Below are 17886 nucleotides of genomic sequence, written 5' to 3'. Positions count from 1 at the left end.
GGATGGTACCTGCTACATTGCATTCCTTTTGCCACCTGTTTTTCTAGCTCCTCCTGATTACTACAGAAATATTCATTTAGTACATAACAGAAAGCGGAGAGATCTCCCCATTGTCGATTACACTGAAACGGCATGGGACAAGTATGTAGATTTTAATAAAGGCATCTTTCCCTATATAGGTACTGTTACTAATAGTAAGCTGATACGTAGATTAACCAGAACCCTTGAAGCAGTAGTGAATGAGACTATTTCCGCCTTAGGCAATTTAACAGAAGAGCAGTCTGCTATGCGGATTGTTGTGCTTCAAAATCGTCTTGTCCTTGACGTCATCCTGGCCGATAGGGGCGGAGCTTGTAGGGTCATCGGATCAAGTTGCTGCGTATTCATACCAGAAAATTCGCCATCTGTATATAAAGCCATCACCCGCCTTCATAAGATTGTAAACCAGATACACCAGAACCCAGGCACTTGGACTTGGTCCAGTTGGTTTTGGAGTGTGATATCAGCCTGGGGATGGAGAGTTTTATCCTTCCTAGGTATTGGCTTTCTCATACTATTCAGTTGCTGTCTATGTCTACAATGTGGACCAGCGATTTGTGGTCTGTGTGCCACATCGTGTATTCCACCACCAAGATTTCATTCAAGATCCCGGAAGAAGAAAGCAGAACAAATGATGCTATATGAACAGATCGATGGATTGATGAAGATCGATATCTCTTGAAGGGCAAGTAGGGGGACAAGGAGGGAATGTGGAAATGTGGATTTTCCTGGTCAGTTATGTCCCCTATCTTGGACCCCAACGGTTCTATGTGCATGTCACAAGTACATGTATGTTCCCTCCAGTTCCAGTTATGAAGACGCAAATACATGTGCGTCCACCGTCAACATGTCCTCTGTCAGATCCGCCATGAACATGTCGGATATTCCATTTCTAAATATGAAAGGCCACCGGCTTTATATGGTTCACTTATGCCATTTTACAGTCCAAGGCAAGTAGGCCCTGATTCTGTCATCGAACTCCTTTTTGCCTTCTGCCTCTGAAAGCTCCAGTCTGAGCCTGCATCTGTGACCATGAACTCTGTCTCATTCTCTGCGCGGCCCACGAAGCCTGACATCAGCCTATTCTCTGCCAAGAGCTGTATTTCACCTTCGAATTATCTGCTTCCCCCTCAGCCGATGCATTCCTGCCTAGTAGCTTAAGTAAACATTCTTCCAGTTACCAAGTAAGAGGCCCGGTTTCTCTGCCCTCATGCAAGTAATTCATAGCCCTGTCACCATGGAATATTCCCATCCCCTCGCATTCAGTGTAGACACTTAGACGCTTGTACACACACGCACAGTCAGTATAGAATAGATTCTGTCCGAGAGTCCTTCTTTATGGATAACATAGTTCTTTAAACATAGGATGTTAGATATGATTTGGGATTAGGTTGATCTGACCCCCAGACTTCTCGTCTCCACATGTAGAGCTAATGTCAAGTTCCCTTCACCCCCTAGTTACACGTCAATTACACGTCATGCTGCTGCGCGCGCATCTATGTCAAATATTATCTTATAGATCCACCTATGCATGAAATCATAACCAATCATGTGTCTTTTTACTCCTTGTAAACACCCATTTTCGGTTACGCAGGTACCACGTCAAGTTCCTTATCAATTATTACGCCTACTGTATTTGCCTCATTATAACGTATGTACTATAAAAGTTACTTCTTGTCAATAAAGTATGTACTTCACTTCCTGAACCCCGTGGTGATGGAACTTGAAGCATCCGATTATAATCGATTATTGGAATAAAGCCCATTCAGAAACTCTAATATCACGGATTCTGCCTCTCATTTTACTGAGCTATTTTATTATGATTATGTATCAAATTCAGTCCCGGTAAAGGAATTTTTATTTACCACAGTATCCAGAACCGCTACGAAGAAGAGGAGCTTCTGAGAGGGAATCAGGTGCGACTTCGGCACATTGATGGAGAACCCCAGCAAATGCAGGAGGTCGGCCATAGTCTGGAGGTGGGAGACGACTGTCTGAGGCGAGCCCGCCTTCAACAGCCAGGCGTCAAGATAGGGGAAGACTGGAACCCCTGATCTGCGCAGATGAGCTGCAACCACCGCCATCACTTTCGTGAACAACCAAGGGGTGCTGGTAAGGCCAAAGAGGAGCACCGTAAACTGAAAGTGCTCGTGGCCTACCGTGAACCGCAGATAGCGCCTGTGGGTCGGCAGGACAGGAATGTGGAAATATGCGTCCTGCAGGTCCAACGCTACCATCCAGTCTCCACGGTCGATGGCAGACAAGACATGAGCCAAGGTTAGCATCTTGAACTTCTCCTTCCAGAGGAAGCGATTGACGTCCCTGAGGTCCAAGATAGGACGCAGGCCCTTGTCCTTCTTGGGCACCAGAAAGTAGTGGGAATAACAACCACGCCCTACTTCTGGTGGAGGAACACGCTTGATGGCCCCCTTGGCCAAGAGGACCGCAACTTCCTGTTGAAGACGTGCCAAGTGATCCCCCGACATGCGGTGGTACTGGGGTGGCATGGCTGGAGGGGTAGTTTTGAAGGGGAGGGAGTAGCCCCTTCAGACTATTTGTAAAACCCAACTGTCCGAGGTGATGGTGCGCCAGTGGGGGAGGTGATGGCGGATCCTGCTGCCCACTGGCTGCTTGATGGGCCTGAAAAACCGGACTAGGAAGGTTTTGGGGCAGTGGTGGCCAGAGTGGAAGTGGACTGACCCGCCCGCTGGTCCCCTGACCCGTCTATGCAGATTCCACGTCCATGGCCGTGCTGAGACTGTTGCTGCACCGGCCTGTGGCTCTGATGCGAACGTGTCGGAGCGCCCCTTGCGTGGCCACAAAATTAGCGAAAAGCAAAAGGCGGAGGAGGGCGCGTGGCGGAAAGGCCCAAGGACTTGGCCGTAGCCCGCGAGTCCTTAAAACGCTCCAACGCACTATCTGCCTTGTTGCCAAAAAGGCAAATGCCATCAAAGGGCATGTCCATCAGGGAGTTCTGGACATCCCCAGAGAAGCCAGTAGTCCTCAGCCAGGCGTGGAGACGAAGCGCCACTGTTGTGGAAATCGCCCTGCACAGCGAGTCGGCGGTGTCAAGGCCACATCGAATCATGAACTTCGCTGCATCTCTCCCTTCAGCAATAGCTTGAGAGAGCACTGTCCGCGCCTCCTCTGGACACTGAGGCAGCAATTGCGCCACCATATCCCACACAGAGTGGGAATAACGGCCCTAGAGGCATGCGGTGTTCACAGAATGCAGCCCTGAACTGGCGGAAGAAAGAATCTTCTTACCGAACTGTTCCAGTTTCTTGGATTCCCTGTCCGGGGGTGCAGTAGGGAATGTGCTTGGGGATGCAGAGGCTTGGACAACCAAGCTCTCAGGGGTGGGGTGTTGGAAAAGGAAAATGGGGTCATCCCCGGGGCTGGGTGATGGCATCGGGCCACGTTCCTATCCATAAGAGCCCCTGTGTTGGGCCTAGACCAAGTGCCCAAAAGAACGTTGGAAAGTGCATCATTAAAAGGTAGCAGTGGCTCCGCAGAGGTAGCCGCCGGCTGAAGCACTTCTGTCAGGAGGTTAGTCCAGATGGCCACTGTAGGGAGTTCGAGGTGGAGAACCTTGGCCGCTCTATGCAACACCACAGCATAACTTAAACACTCCTCCGTAGCCACGGTAGGAGGAGTTAGCATGCCATGGTCAGGAGAGGTGTCAAGACCACTGGCATCCCCCAATTCCTCTGCCCAGTCCGGGTCAAACTCACATTGTGCTGTGAGAGGGTCCTCAGACCCCTCCCAGTCCTCCCCTTCCTCCGAAGGCTGATGAACAGGCCAAAAATAAGGAGGATGGACATAGGGGTAGTAAGGCCCCATAGGCATCGGAATCGGCGTTGAGCGCCGACGTTTGAGCGCCGTGTCCACATCAGGGCTGAAACCGGGGACGACATCGTCCGGGGGCATCGGTGACGTCGGAGGTGGTGCTGTCGGTGCCGTCGGTGCCGGTGGAGGTGTCACGAGGTCAACCGGCATCGACCGGGATCCAGGCCTGGATCCTTGGGGGCCCTGCAGCGCCAGGGTCGGAACCGACAGCGATGCCGGAGCCGGAGACAGTGAAGGGCAAGGGCCCAAAGGCACGCCGGCGGGGCCTGACGAGCCAAAGAGGCAGGCCATGGCTAACAGAAATTCCTGCAGCTGGGCCGGAGTCGCCGACGGACCTTGGAAGGGTGGGTAGGCCGACGGCGACTGCGTAGGTTCTGCCGGAGCCATGAGGGAGGCACCACCCGCACCCTCAGCCACGTCGCTTGACAGGAAGTCAGAGAACGATGACGCCTCTTCGACTTATTGTGATGCTTCGTCTTACCTGACCCTGAGTGCGAAGACTTCGATTCCGACGAGCGATGGTGGTGGCTCCGCGACCAGTCCCTAGACATCCCACGGGACCGGGACCTTGAGCGGCGCGGAGCCAACTGCCGGACATCAAGAAACTTTCGGGACCGCTCCCGCAAAGTTTTTGACACCATGGCCCGGCAGTGGGGGCACAACTTTGGGTCGTGGTCACGCCCCAGGCAGTAGACACACACGCGGTGCGGGTCCGTCACCGACATCATGTGATGACAGTCCCCGCAAGACTTGAAGCCGGGCATTCCTACGGCACCAGGAGTCGATCGACTAGAAAATAGAGACAAAAAGGCCTCGAAAAACTCAGTCGAAAAGTGACTGGGGGTACCGCTCTCTCCAGGTCTGCGCTTGCTGGCGCGAAAAAAGAAATAACTGATGCCAGCGCGCGAGGGTGGCGTCCAAGTAGCTGATGCGACATCATCTCGGTGACCAAGATGCCACCTTCCGACGCGCAGTGGTACTGCTGACGAAAACTTTCCGGATCCAGTCTGACGCCTGGGGGTAATTCTAAGGTAAGGAATCTATCACTATGTGTTTCTTTCAGATATATAAAATCAAATAATCTTAAGAGGGTGTACTTTCCTTTTCACATCTCTGTAAGTCTCAAATGGGATTTTCTTTTACGTTTTTCAAGAAACTGAGATGCAACAGAACTGATCTCATGTGTTAAAATATTCTTGCTTTAAGCATCAGGATTGAATTTAATCTGAAACGTGTATTGGTTATTTTATAGTTCAACATATTATGAATTAAAGTCTAGATTACAAAGCTGCCAACCTGAGTTAAGATTGCATTCAATTGGACACCATTTAGAAGTTAAGGAGAGTAAATCAATAGTTTTACATTATTAACTATCAATGTACAACAGGTGTTACCTTGGAGGTGAGCTCAGAATAAACAGCAGGGTCATATTCCCACTTGTCTAGGACTACAGTCTTGTATTCTAAAACATAAATATAAGATTTTCTTTGCTTCTTTTGACTATGAGAAAGGTATATCTGCAGTATGCACTAAATCTACAGTTGAGTACAATATTTGACACAAAACTAAAATGATGTCATAATTTTGAGTTCTGTGTAATCTCCACAAACATCATTTAACAGAGATTACTAGGTGACCACTTTCAGTACTCAGCTAGTTGCAGTAAGTGATCATTCATCCCAAATCAAAGCAAACGTGTTTTAAAGCTTTTCACTCTGATTACACTAGAGATGAACGTTCTTCAGAGAGAGCACAGCCAGCTAAATTCGTACCTGTTAAGCTGCAGGATCTCCAAGACATCTGAGAAGATAATTTGGACATTTGCAATACTCAGGATGGCACGGTTCGAAGCTAATGCTGCTTTGAGGGGAACAACATATACATCCCTCACAATAGAAAGTGTCTGCACATAGATCCTCTCACTTCTCAGAATTTCCCACGCAAACATACTCCGTTTATCTGCTGCATCTTCTTGGAACAGCTTTTCCTGGTGACAAGTCAAAAATGTAATTAAGGACAGTGTCAAGATCTTTTTCACTAGAGAAATGTTATGTTTTCAAATTCCTATTTAATTGCATTTGTATAGTGCTGCATATTTAGTAATGATGAGCGCCAACAAATTTGAACTTTCTATTGTATCGCTTTCCAGTTGATTGGAGCCTATTAATGTTTCTGCTGCAAAATGTAGAAAAATCACAGCTTTGGTGAGTACCAGGTTTAACAATTTATTTTCTGCCCATGTGATTTTGTGATAGGAAGAACTGTTTTTCTTCATTTTTAAATACATTTACCAATTTCGTACTAAGATATTTTACCTGCCAGAATTTGAATTAGAAGAAAGAAACATGCCTTCTTTCAGTTATACTATGTAAATTATACTATGTACAGATAATATGTACAGTAAAGGACAAGATTTAGCAGTCTTTAAGTACCCATTTTATTGCACCAATTTCTGCGTCCTTAGGTCTCTCTGCTCAATAATTATTATTCATTGGATGAGCACCATACTTTATCAATGAACACAAACTACAAGAGTGATGGAAGTTTTAAATAGGGCACTAAAATAATAAATGCACCTACCTACTCGCAATTTACAATCTTTCATATGCTAAATACATTTCTAAAATCCCTCAAAGTTGAGGAATCACTTCTGCTAAATTGTGCATGAACACAAATGTCGTACTCAAAATTACTAACTTACACAATAATTTGTTGGGCAATTGATTGCATACTGATATTAAAAAAACAATACACATTTCTATTTATTTTTGTAATCCAGGAATGTTTCAGTAAATTACAACAACAGAAACCTAGTCAAAATTGCAGTGCAGAGTACTGAATGTAGGGCCATATGTATCATTATTGGAAACAGTGCTTACCTACCAGCGATTCTCTGCGAATCATAATTAGGTAATCGATATTCTTAATGTATGAAACTCTGTTTCATTTAATGATTCCCAACGGGTCGCAAATTGACCTACCTCATGAATAATAATGAGGGAGATCGCAATTTGTGACCCACTAGGAATCGCTAAAATAAAGAGGATGGTGGCCTGCTGGGGTAGGCAGACCACCATGTCCATGATTGCTTTTAAATAAAGCAACATTTTTTTTTATTTAAATGCAGCCAGTTTTCAAAAAAGAAAAACGAAAAGTTTTCAAGAGCAGGCAGTGGTTTGTGGGACTATTGCCTGATCTGGAAAAACGTTTTAGCTATGTTTCCCATAGGGGAAAAGGTCCCTTGGGGACACCTTCCCATTTGCAGTGGGTTACCACCTAATTGAATTAGGTGATAAAATGCAAATGTTTTGTCACTGCATTTTGGTCACAAAACATTTTTACATACCACTGCGATTCGGTATTAGGAAGAGACGCCCTCAACAAGCCCTTCCTAATACCGAATTGTTGTGTATTGGCAATTCCAAATTGTGATTCAGTAACATGTTACGGAATATCAAATTGGAATGCATACATACCAAAATGCATTTTACTGGTGCGGATGGCTTCATTCTACGAATCGTGCCATTTGCGACTGGTAAAATGCAGGATACATGTGGCCCTTGGTATGTTGTTTCTACTTTCTCCATAACATTCTATGAATCCTTCTTGACCCTGCTTGAACCTCATTCAGCCCTGGGTGTCGGCACTTCACCTTAAACTCAACGCAAACAGAGTTTGCTCTTTTCAACATAAGCAGCTTAACAATATGGATTTATGAGCTGCCACTAGTCCACCTTACATACACCCCTAAATCACTGGCCTTCATCGTAGACTCCTCTCTATCCTTCAGCTACTACATAAAGATAAAAGCTCAGACATAATGGTTCCAGATTTAATCACTCCGTAAAACAAGTTACTTGTCTTTGGTAATAATTTATCTGGTAAAGACTCTATCTAAGCACAGATTCCTTACCTTGGAATATTCCTCAGGCGTAAGACTGAATATGGAAATTTACAAGCAGTACCTCTGTGCGCCGGTATGTGTCAGGAATCGACTCCGCGTCAACCGCGCCGGGAGTGACGTGCTTTGTACCCCCACTCCAGGGCACTGACATCAGGTCCTTTTTGTGACATTTCTGCATCTGAAGCACTGAGGCATGATAGAATACTGATGAACCCAAAAGCAGACACTAAATACTCGGGACTATTCCCTAAAAGGATAAATAATTGTTCGCAGAAGCGGGGTGGATGAGAGGATTGGTAAGGAATCTGCGGCTAGATACAGTCTCTACCAGATAAATTGTTACCGAAGGTAGGTAACTTGTTCATTTGATAGAGACTTTTAGCCGCAGATTCCTTACCATAGAACAAATACCAGTGGTCTATGAACATATTCAGACCAGAAAGTCCTGGGGGACCGAATTGACGAAATGCCAGGGCTGGACTATGCGAGCTAACACAGTGATCGCAGCCTTGGCTCTGGGCCAGTGGGCAGCAGATCTTAATGTAGAGTACAATCCACCTAGAGATGGTACGTTTCTACATACCTTCCCTATCTATGCTCAAGTGAACTCAATGAAGAGTTGATTGTCCACCTGTTGTTCCTTAGTGCCATCAAAGTAGAATAACACTCTTTTTTGGGTCAAGGCCAGGCCTCGAGAAATCTACTTGCCAACTCGCTATGGCGGGTCACATTTTATCAGGGTGAACAATTGTTAGGGCATACTCGCCTGTTCTGGCGAGCTGATAAAGAACAGGTGCTCAGTCCTCCCAGCAAGTGAATGAGCAAAAAAGATGCCTTTAATCTTGTTTTTATTTTGTCACATTTGCTCTGCGTTCAGAGACAGAGGTCAAAGGTCAGCTTATGTCTTACAATTTACTGTCGGAGAAAGAAAATTAAACACAATCTCGAGGATAAAATAAGCAGTAAAGTTAGAGGATTTTTTAAAGTGAACTGTCTGACATCCATGCTGGGCAAAGAGGAACAGGTGGATGCCAGAGGTTTGGATACCTTTCCAGGCACTGGTTGAGTCTATCCTCCTAGTGTGGCTATGGAGGAAGGGGCTTCCTTTGCCATGTTGGTGAGGAGGATGGCGAGTTACTAGACCTTATGCTGCCCTTGGTGGCCATCAAGAGGAAGGTCTTGAAAGAGGTGCTTCAGTTGGGAGTTGCCCCCACAGAACCTTTGCTCCCTTTTAATTAACCTCTTACTGATATGCTACTCGTTGTATGGAAACAAGCGCTTCAGAGAATTGGGAGCAGGTCTATCCAGACACAAAAATCAATCCTTTGAGGGCATCGAGGCACCAGCTGTCAGACTTAATTAAAAAACAGATAGCCAAAGGCAGGAAAGAAGGTGCCCCGGGACCAAATGGCATTCCACCTGCCCTCTATAAAGCAAAGAGCAATGAGTGGGCGGATATCCTGCAACCTTTATTCCTGGAAATCAGGCTGATTAACAGAATTCCAGAATCCTGGAGGGGCTCTACAATAGTCCCAATCCACAAAAAAGGAGACAAGGCTGACCCAAACAACTACCACCTAGTAGCTCTTATTGACAACGAAGCTAAATATTTTGCAGGCATCATACTAGAGGAGCTTACACTCTGGGCTGAGACAAACCAGTTAATACCGCTGAACCATACCAGCTTTCGTAAAATGACTGGCACATCAACAAATATCCTCGCAATCTCACTAATAATTGAAGCAGCAAAAACATCTAAGATTCCTCTACATTTGTGTTACATTGACTTCAGCGCTGCCTTCGACAATGTAGAGAGAGGTAGACTGTGGGGGAAACTGGCGCGATGGGGCATTCCACAGACCACTCTAAATATGCTGATGCTCTTACACACGGATACCTGGGTGCAGGTGAAACTAGGCGGTGGTACTCACCTGTCCACAAAAGTGCCCACTACAAAAGGATTGAAACATGGATGTGTGCTTGCGCCAACCTTGTTCAACCTTTTCATGGCGGACCTCCCAAAAGTGCTCGATGCCTGCAATTCCCACTCACCAAGGGTAGGTGGGAAAACTTTAACCAATTTTATGTATGGAGATGACGTAGTGCTGCTCAGCCACACTTACATCGGCCTTCAACGACTACTGACTGAAATGCAGAAATATGCCACAGAAAACAACCTAAGAATAAATCTTAGCAAAACACGGACAATGTCAATAATAGAAAGAACTCACAGAAGATCTGGTTCCTCGGCGGTACAAAAATTGACCCAGCTTGTGAGTACAAATATCTGGGAGTTACATTTGATAAAGAGGGGTCCTTTGTGCGTCAGAAACAGGAAATAAGAAGGAGAGGCTTACTGATCGCCATGACGATGAAAAACCTGGCAAATCAACTGAATGGCCCGACTTTGACCCCGTTACTGAAGGTAGTTCAGGCCAAACTGCTCCCCTCGATCACCTATGGTAGTGAGGCAATGCGGGGAGGAGATGCTAAAGACCTGAGTAGTTTGCAGGTTAAAGCCTATAGAACCATGTTCTCCCTCCCGCTTTACACATCACCGGCTCAAATAAGGCTGGAGTTTGGCCTGCAAAATCAAGTTCTAGCCAGGTATGGGGCATACATCATCTGCTGGCACAAGATAAGAAGCGCCACTACAAACACGCTAAACTATCTGTTGTGGCGCGACATAGAACACAGGGATTTCTCTGAGGCGAGAAACCATCTTCGGCTAGCCTTGGAAGCCACTAAACTTTCTGATCTTTGGGATGCACAATTTGGTCACCCCAACTTCAAAAAATGAGTTTGGAAAAATGCAAAATCACTATCCTTAATGGAGGACAAGGCGATTTTCTCAAAAAGATCTCACGCATGGATGACTCTCAACTCCTACAAATCACTAACTTCACAAACATACTTTAATGAGGGCTATCCCAAAGTCATAAAATTGAATTTCTTAAAGCACAGACTGGGGATTCTTCCTTGCACTGGGCACCTACCACCATGGCTGAGGACAAACGAACAAGATACTTGTAGGCTCTGTAACTCCAACAATGGCCACATCCTTCACGTAATCTGCCTATGTGAAGAGCTGCACCAATTCCTCAAAGATCAATTCAAGCAGAAAGGCATCCGCACCAGAAGGCAAGCGGTGCTGGCCTGCCTAAACCTGTCAAATACCAAACTAAACTGCAGATTTGTAAAATTTCTGATGGTGGTCGAACGGAGAATGCCAAAAATAATGAAAAACGCTCTACAAAATCTACCGACACAAGCTGACCAGTAGATGGGAAAAAAGACTCAGCGGAACCTTATCAAGGACGTCCATTAGCACCAGGGGGACAATTTGTGCAACAAGCAGAGTCCTTGTGGAAAATACGACAAATGGTCACGCTGGGCAAGAGCAAGTGAAAACCGAGATAACCACTTTCCAGCAGCCAGTGTCTAAATGCTTGTCTCTAATCAGCTCCATTGAACTATCACTTTTAAATTGTTATGAATCTCACTCTTCGATTTTTTACTGGTTTTAAACAAGAATGTTTTAAGAATTTTGGAATATTTTAGTGCAATTGTTTTAATTAACTATGCAAAATAAAAATAAACTTGTTAACTTGCTCGTTGTATGGGCCAAGTCCTACACAGGGTCTCCTGTGCACATGACAAATGCCCGCCGTTATCGCTCTGCTAATGGGGACTCCAGCTTTCCTCACCCAGCACCCCACCCCAGAGAGCCTGTTTGTTCAGACCTACACTTCTAAATTGAAACCAGGCACGTTCCACAGCACACCAACGGATAGGGAATCCAGGAGGCTGGATACCTTTGGCAAGAGGATATTCTTTTCCATCAAACTTGCACTGGGGTCGGAGAACACTGCATTTCGCTTGGCCCGAAACACAGTTTGGGATCTGGTTGTGCATGGGCTGCCTATGGTCTCTGAGGAGGCCAGAGCCATTGTGAGCAAGGCTATTGCCGATAGCAGGGACGCTGCAAAGTTCATCATACGCTGAGGACTGTATACAACTGACTTGTTAGGCAAGGTGATATGGTTGTCAGTTGCACTCAGATGCCATGCCTGGCGGAGATCTACTGGTTTTTCAGGGGATATCCAGGCACCCCTTATGGACTTGACCTTCAATGGCACCAGCCTCTTTAGCAATAAGATAGATTCGGCACTCAAGCAATTTAAGGACAGCAGGGCCATTGCCTGGTCGTTGGGTCTTTCCATGGCCCCATGCCTGCCCCAATTTGCTTTTCGCCCCTTTCGTGGCTACGGTAGGGGTTAGCAGCTGCATCCATTCCCACTCAGCCAATTAGGCCAACAGGCTTCCCAGTCCCTTTGTGGCCATAAAAGCAGCTCCCACAAGCCTTGCGGGACACAGGACATACATTTCTGTGTCAATGATTTAGTTGCTCCCATTGTTTGATTTTGGACAAGGTTGTTCCAGTTATAAATATATATGATAGGAAACTGCTAACAGTGTGGGGGTCCAAACAAAATGTACTGCATATATTGTGTCTTTTTCCGAAGATTTTCCGCAGCAGTTTGGATGATTATCTAAGCAATTAACTACTGTTTGAATCAACTCTGACAAAACTGCTTGTAGTGCAAGTCATAAAGGTTTATGACCATATTACACATATCATACCTTTCTGACAGTAGAATCATCAAGCAGTTTGTATACATTTTATTGTGATTTCCTTGGCAGAGATGAACTACCCTGTTTAGTTTCTGCATATTTAGGACTATCACTTCATTGATCAAAGATGTAATTTTACTGTTTTTGTTATGGTTTTAATGAATCAACAATAAACCAAATTTGATTTGGTGTTTTCATTACAGGTGATCAGATAGCCAACCATACCTCTACAGCATGAGGTTTATTGTTCCTCTCTTCCAATTACAATAAAGGTTATCTCACCCAATACCAGCATCTGACCAACAGACTTTCAATAATGTCTTCTGATGTGTAAAAATCAGGTAATCATCAGATGAGAAATGTTTAAGCTGTGCGATCAAGCAGGACTAGCAACCCTTCTGCATGTTCACAACCTAGCTTAGCTTTGCATTCTTCTCTGACCTTAACCATAGGATACTCCAGCAGGGCTTCAAGGTAGGTATACAAATGGTAGATTGAATATGGATGTCTCTTTAGAAAAAAAATATTTTTGACATACCACCAATCTCCGTGATAAAAATTAGCTGGAATGATTCACATTTCCCACCTTATTTTCTGATTTGGTAAGGTGCAGTACTTTTCTTCATTTTCTCTTAAAGTCACACCACTTTGCGATATTTGTTTTAGGACTACAATAGTTTGTTTAAAATCTGGAAACCACCTTAATGTTCTACCTTTAACCTATAGTTGTCAATTCACCTCTTGCACATATTTGAACTGACCGATATCTTAGCATCTCAATCCAATGTAACCTCATTTCACATACTGTTTGGAATCTTTATTGCTAGTAAGATAGTGTGCGCTTCATTTTAGTATTTAGAAATATGTAGTTGAGCCACATGATCTGGTCTACTAAATAACTACTCAGTAATCATACATTTAGTCCTCAGCTCTACTACCTGTGTAGCTTCAGCGGCAATCTAAGTACTGCTGCTCCTTAATAGTTCAAGCAATTGGACAATTGCTTAGAACTCTTAACCAGTCACAACTTTAAAGTTTCCATGTTGATTCTGGTATGCATCAATTCACACTAAAATCAATCAGACATACCCCCTCTAATCAATGAAAATAAGATTTTCATATGTGCACTGAAATCTAAATATATGGCAAAAATAATTGTGACAAAAATTACTTTACTACATAAGAACAGGAAGAATTCCTTCCACCTTTCCATTACAGACTTTACTAGCTCAAGTACCAGGTAAAGCTTTAACTCTCGCCAGTCCTCTTACATTTTCTGTGATTTAAGGCTATTTTTGTGCTGCTAAAGTTGTGAGAAAGTAAATATTATTAAATCCAGCTAGGCTGATTGCCATTTTCCTAAACTTATTTGAATTTATTTTCATAACAAAACAAGAATCCACAATTAGAGACATTATCAATTACTACGCGTATAGAGGTTTACTGCTCTGTAGCAAAATATCCACTGTCATCAATATACTGGGGTGGTGATATCTTTATTTTCTGCTTTTTCGTTTTACAAAGAGTTAAAAAGTCTTGATCCCCGCCAAACCGTAAAGACAGCAGAAATTATCCATGTGTAACCCACAACATTTTCCTGTGAAAGATAATGTGCATTTTTGCGCCCTCAAAAAGGTGACTTCACTTCACTCTACTTGACCAACTACCTTATCATCGTCTATTGATGTATTGGCATTATTATTTTCTCATTTGCTTCAAAATTAATGTCCTCGAATTAAGTAGTGGAGACGTAGCTCAGACAAAAAATTAGCAAAGGCTCCTACTCTGTCAAACTCCATATTTCTTCATTTCATTTAGCTGTGAAGGAACTGCTAGATTTCTGAGTCTGGCATCAGAAAATGTTGATCGGCCGTCGACCCACCACAAGACAACCATTCTGTGAATATCAGAACGCCGATCCTACTTAACAAGCGCACCCAACATATGTTTTCCTGCCTGCTCCACATTCGGTCCTATGTAGAAAAATAATCAATGGCTACCACACTGAGTGTTTATCTACTCATAAGAAAATAAAAATGCTGAGTAAGACAAGATTTCAGAGGCCAACCCGGTGTTAATGTTGGATAAAATCACTCCTGCCTGGATGGCAGAAGCACTTTCATCAAAAATTCCCTAATGGGGTGACAGGATACTCTCAGTAAAGAGTACTATGATGCTGTCACTGTCAATTCTGCTGTTAAATCACCAAAATAACCTCTTTAATCACTTTTAAACTCTTTGACCTACAACAGATGTAAAATATGAGTATTAAAAATAGAAACGGTTTAACTGGATCCGTTAACTGAGAAGAGGTATCAGCTCACTTAGATCAATGCAAAGTTCTGTTGGATATGTTATTTAAAAGGATGCAGAACCTTCACCTACAAGTATGGCGTGCTTTGTCATGGAGTTTTGGCGATTCATCACAGACCCGACAGGTGATTGAGATGGTTACAAACGGATTATAATTCTGAGTGCGCCTACTCAAAACTATGACCCTTTTAAGGATAAAAAGGAACTCTGTGGTTTAAGAATGAAAATATGATTGAGGGAATATTTTTTTGGACAAACATTGGGTACTGATAATGATAAGAATATCAGTTTAAAAAGTAAATCTACTTTCAGACTACCCCCTCACATGATTCCAGCACAAGTGGTTACATTTGAAAATGCTGTACTTAAGGAGCTTACCGCCATGCAGACAAATGACCACAGTATCTATATTAACATATCTAGAAATGAGAGATAGGCAATATCTGGTAAATATTCAAAAGATGGTTATAAACCGGCAGGCAAGTGGGTGCCATTGTCATTGAATCCACGGATGCACACCGAATGGAGAGTCTACGCCTCCTATCAGACAGGACCATCTATGAAAACCTGACTATTGACCCAACAGCAAGGTGACAGACACAAATCACAGGTGTGGTGACTGAAGGTGAATTATCAGGTTGGATTACGAAAAAAGAGGCAGACTATTTTTTAACAGCCAAACAGCCTAGGATCTTGTATTTATACACATTACCAAAGGTTTGTAAGAACAGGAGGTCTCCACCATGACAACCGTTTGTGCCCGAAATTAGCTCTCTCCTGGGAGTTGGTTAGTAGCGACAAGGTCCTGAAGAACTGCCCATAACCCTGTCGGGCAGATTAGATACAAAAAAAGGGTCATAACTAGCCGGCTTGCTTTTTACCTTGCTGAAGTAAATCACCAATAAAGAAGGAATCAGTCTACCTCAAGGAAACTTTTATTGATTTGCTTAGCCCCACCTACAACAAAGCATAAACAAGCAGATCCTGCACAAGATGCTTCACAACACACTAAGAACTCCTTATGATTAGGTGAGCGTTTCAGACATCACCCAAGTCTGAGATGAGGAAGGAAAACCCAACGATGAAGCATGCCACCCATGTGGCAAGGGTTTCACATCCTTTTAAATTACATACTCCAAACATCTTGAGTTGAGCTAAGTGAGCTCTGATACCGCTACGCAATTCACAATTTTAATTTTGAGTGTTTATGGCAGGGAGGGCTGAGTGTTTATGGCAGGGAGGGAGGGCATGGAAGAAACTTATGTCATCCCTCTTACTCCTCTATTGTTAGTCAGTAAAATAAAAGTATCCACATTTAACAATCACATAAGCATATTGTTCTTATTCTATTTAGGATTAGGAGTAATTAAAGTGTATCTTGCACTCATACGCAGAGATGACTGTACCACTTGCTTCTGAGAAACATTGCAACATTGGGCTGTTATATTTGTACTACAATGAGTGAAAACATCCCATCTCCTTAAAACTTGGTATCACACACTTTATTCTGTTTAGAACATTTGAATCTTTCCACTGCTGTCAATCGGAATACTTTTTTTAAATATATTTCTCTCGGTATATCAGATATGGCACTCAACTGATTTACTTTGCCCCTCTCCACACACACTTTCTCTGTACCATGGAAATGACTGTCTTCTTCCTCTACATCATTATCAATCTAGATCCTCAATAAACAGTCCTTAGACCACTTCTGTTTTCTCCCTCTGTTATTACACTGGTACCTTTAATATCGCTGCATGGCTTCTAAGGCATAATTAAAATTCTAGTTCGTATCAAGACTGTCACAATTGCTGTCTAATTGTTTTTAATCTTTTATTCACTTTTCTTAGCAAATGACAAGATCATTTGATTTGTTGTACGACCTTGAAAAAATATTCCACATCCTCTGGGTAAATCACTGGATAAATCAAACTAACAATCATAAATAATTCAATTTCTTTTTATTACAAGTGTTGATTTCATGCAAATTACAAAGTTTACATCTCCGTGGTATAATAAATTGAAAAAGAAATCCTTGGTACTGGGAAAAAGCAATTCTTGTATGGAAACCAAAGCTTATCTAAACATAGTGAGCACACTTCATGCAATTTTCATTTTTAAATTAATGTTGTGAAATGAAAATAATGTCTTACTTTCTTACCAATTTAATTATATTTTCAAACTTTTTATCACTCCCTCTCATACTGTGACTACTCCTTTTGGGTGACTTTTCCCCCTCTGTTGCTTCATCCTAAAAAGGAAAAGGAACATATAATTCTCACCCAATCACATCATGCTACTGTAATTACAAAATGTAAGATGTACCGTCATACACTAGGGCATTCTACAGACAGTACACAAAACTAATTATAGTCTATACATATACACATCATAATAATAGACAAAGTACCAAAATCAAGGCTACTGGAATTATGCGTCATAGAAGGGCCAAATTATGTAGTAGGGTTGAGTAAATTATGCGGCAAGAAAAAGAAAATTAAGCGCCATAATGCGGCACAATTTGTGATAGTATTACTTCATTATCTTGTCCTTTTCACACTGTCTGTGTGTTACACCTCATTAGTACCAGTTTAACACCCAAATATAGCAATATGCAACAGAAAGGTGACCAGTCAACCCTTGCAAAGGGCCTTCCACTGCGCAACATGTGTTGCTGCGTATTCAGTACATTTTGAACAGTTTGAGCTGGAAACAATATTCTTTGTTAAAATCTGCAGATTATGCAGCAGATGATGAATTATGTGGCAAATCTGTAAATATGCAAGAAACACTGCGGCCGCACAATCGCATAGTTCCAGAGGCCTTGACCAAGGTAAAGAAGGACAAGTTTTAAAGTTGTGTGAATATTTTGCATATTCTTATGGACACATAATACATAAAGGGTCACTTTTGATAACTGTGTTGAATCATGATATGAGAGGGCCTTTCAATAGCGGATATGCAACTGTATTACTGGGCAGCCCAACTGTTCAGCCTCAACAACTGTTCATCTGGGTGCAGAAATGACTCTGAAATGTGGTTTCAGCTGCCATAACTCACAGAGCTTGTGGTGATGTGAGCATTATATGGTGGATCAATACAGACCACCCTACCTCCGGCGATCAGGGTGGTGTTAGACTACTGGC

The 17886-nt window shown here is 43.3% G+C and overlaps 1 protein-coding gene across 3 annotated transcripts in view; it reads right to left on the bottom strand.

Moving 5' to 3' along the window:
* Positions 1-17886, bottom strand: part of ECT2L (epithelial cell transforming 2 like) — a 445514-nt gene that overhangs the window by 154850 nt on the left and 272778 nt on the right. For all 3 annotated transcript variants that reach the window (XM_085612467.1, XM_085612469.1, XM_085612468.1), the window contains 2 exons: positions 16902-16991; positions 5661-5875 (listed from right to left, as the gene is read on the bottom strand). In XM_085612467.1, coding sequence (XP_085468593.1) covers positions 5661-5875; positions 16902-16991 — 305 coding nt within the window. The remainder of the gene's footprint in view (positions 1-5660; positions 5876-16901; positions 16992-17886) is intronic.

The sequence above is a fragment of the Triturus cristatus genome, chromosome 6 (assembly GCF_964204655.1).
Source record: "Triturus cristatus chromosome 6, aTriCri1.1, whole genome shotgun sequence".
NCBI classification, from domain to species: Eukaryota; Metazoa; Chordata; class Amphibia; order Caudata; family Salamandridae; genus Triturus; species Triturus cristatus.
The sequence above is the reverse complement of the archived record's forward strand: the minus strand, read 5'-3'. Positions and strand labels throughout refer to the sequence as shown.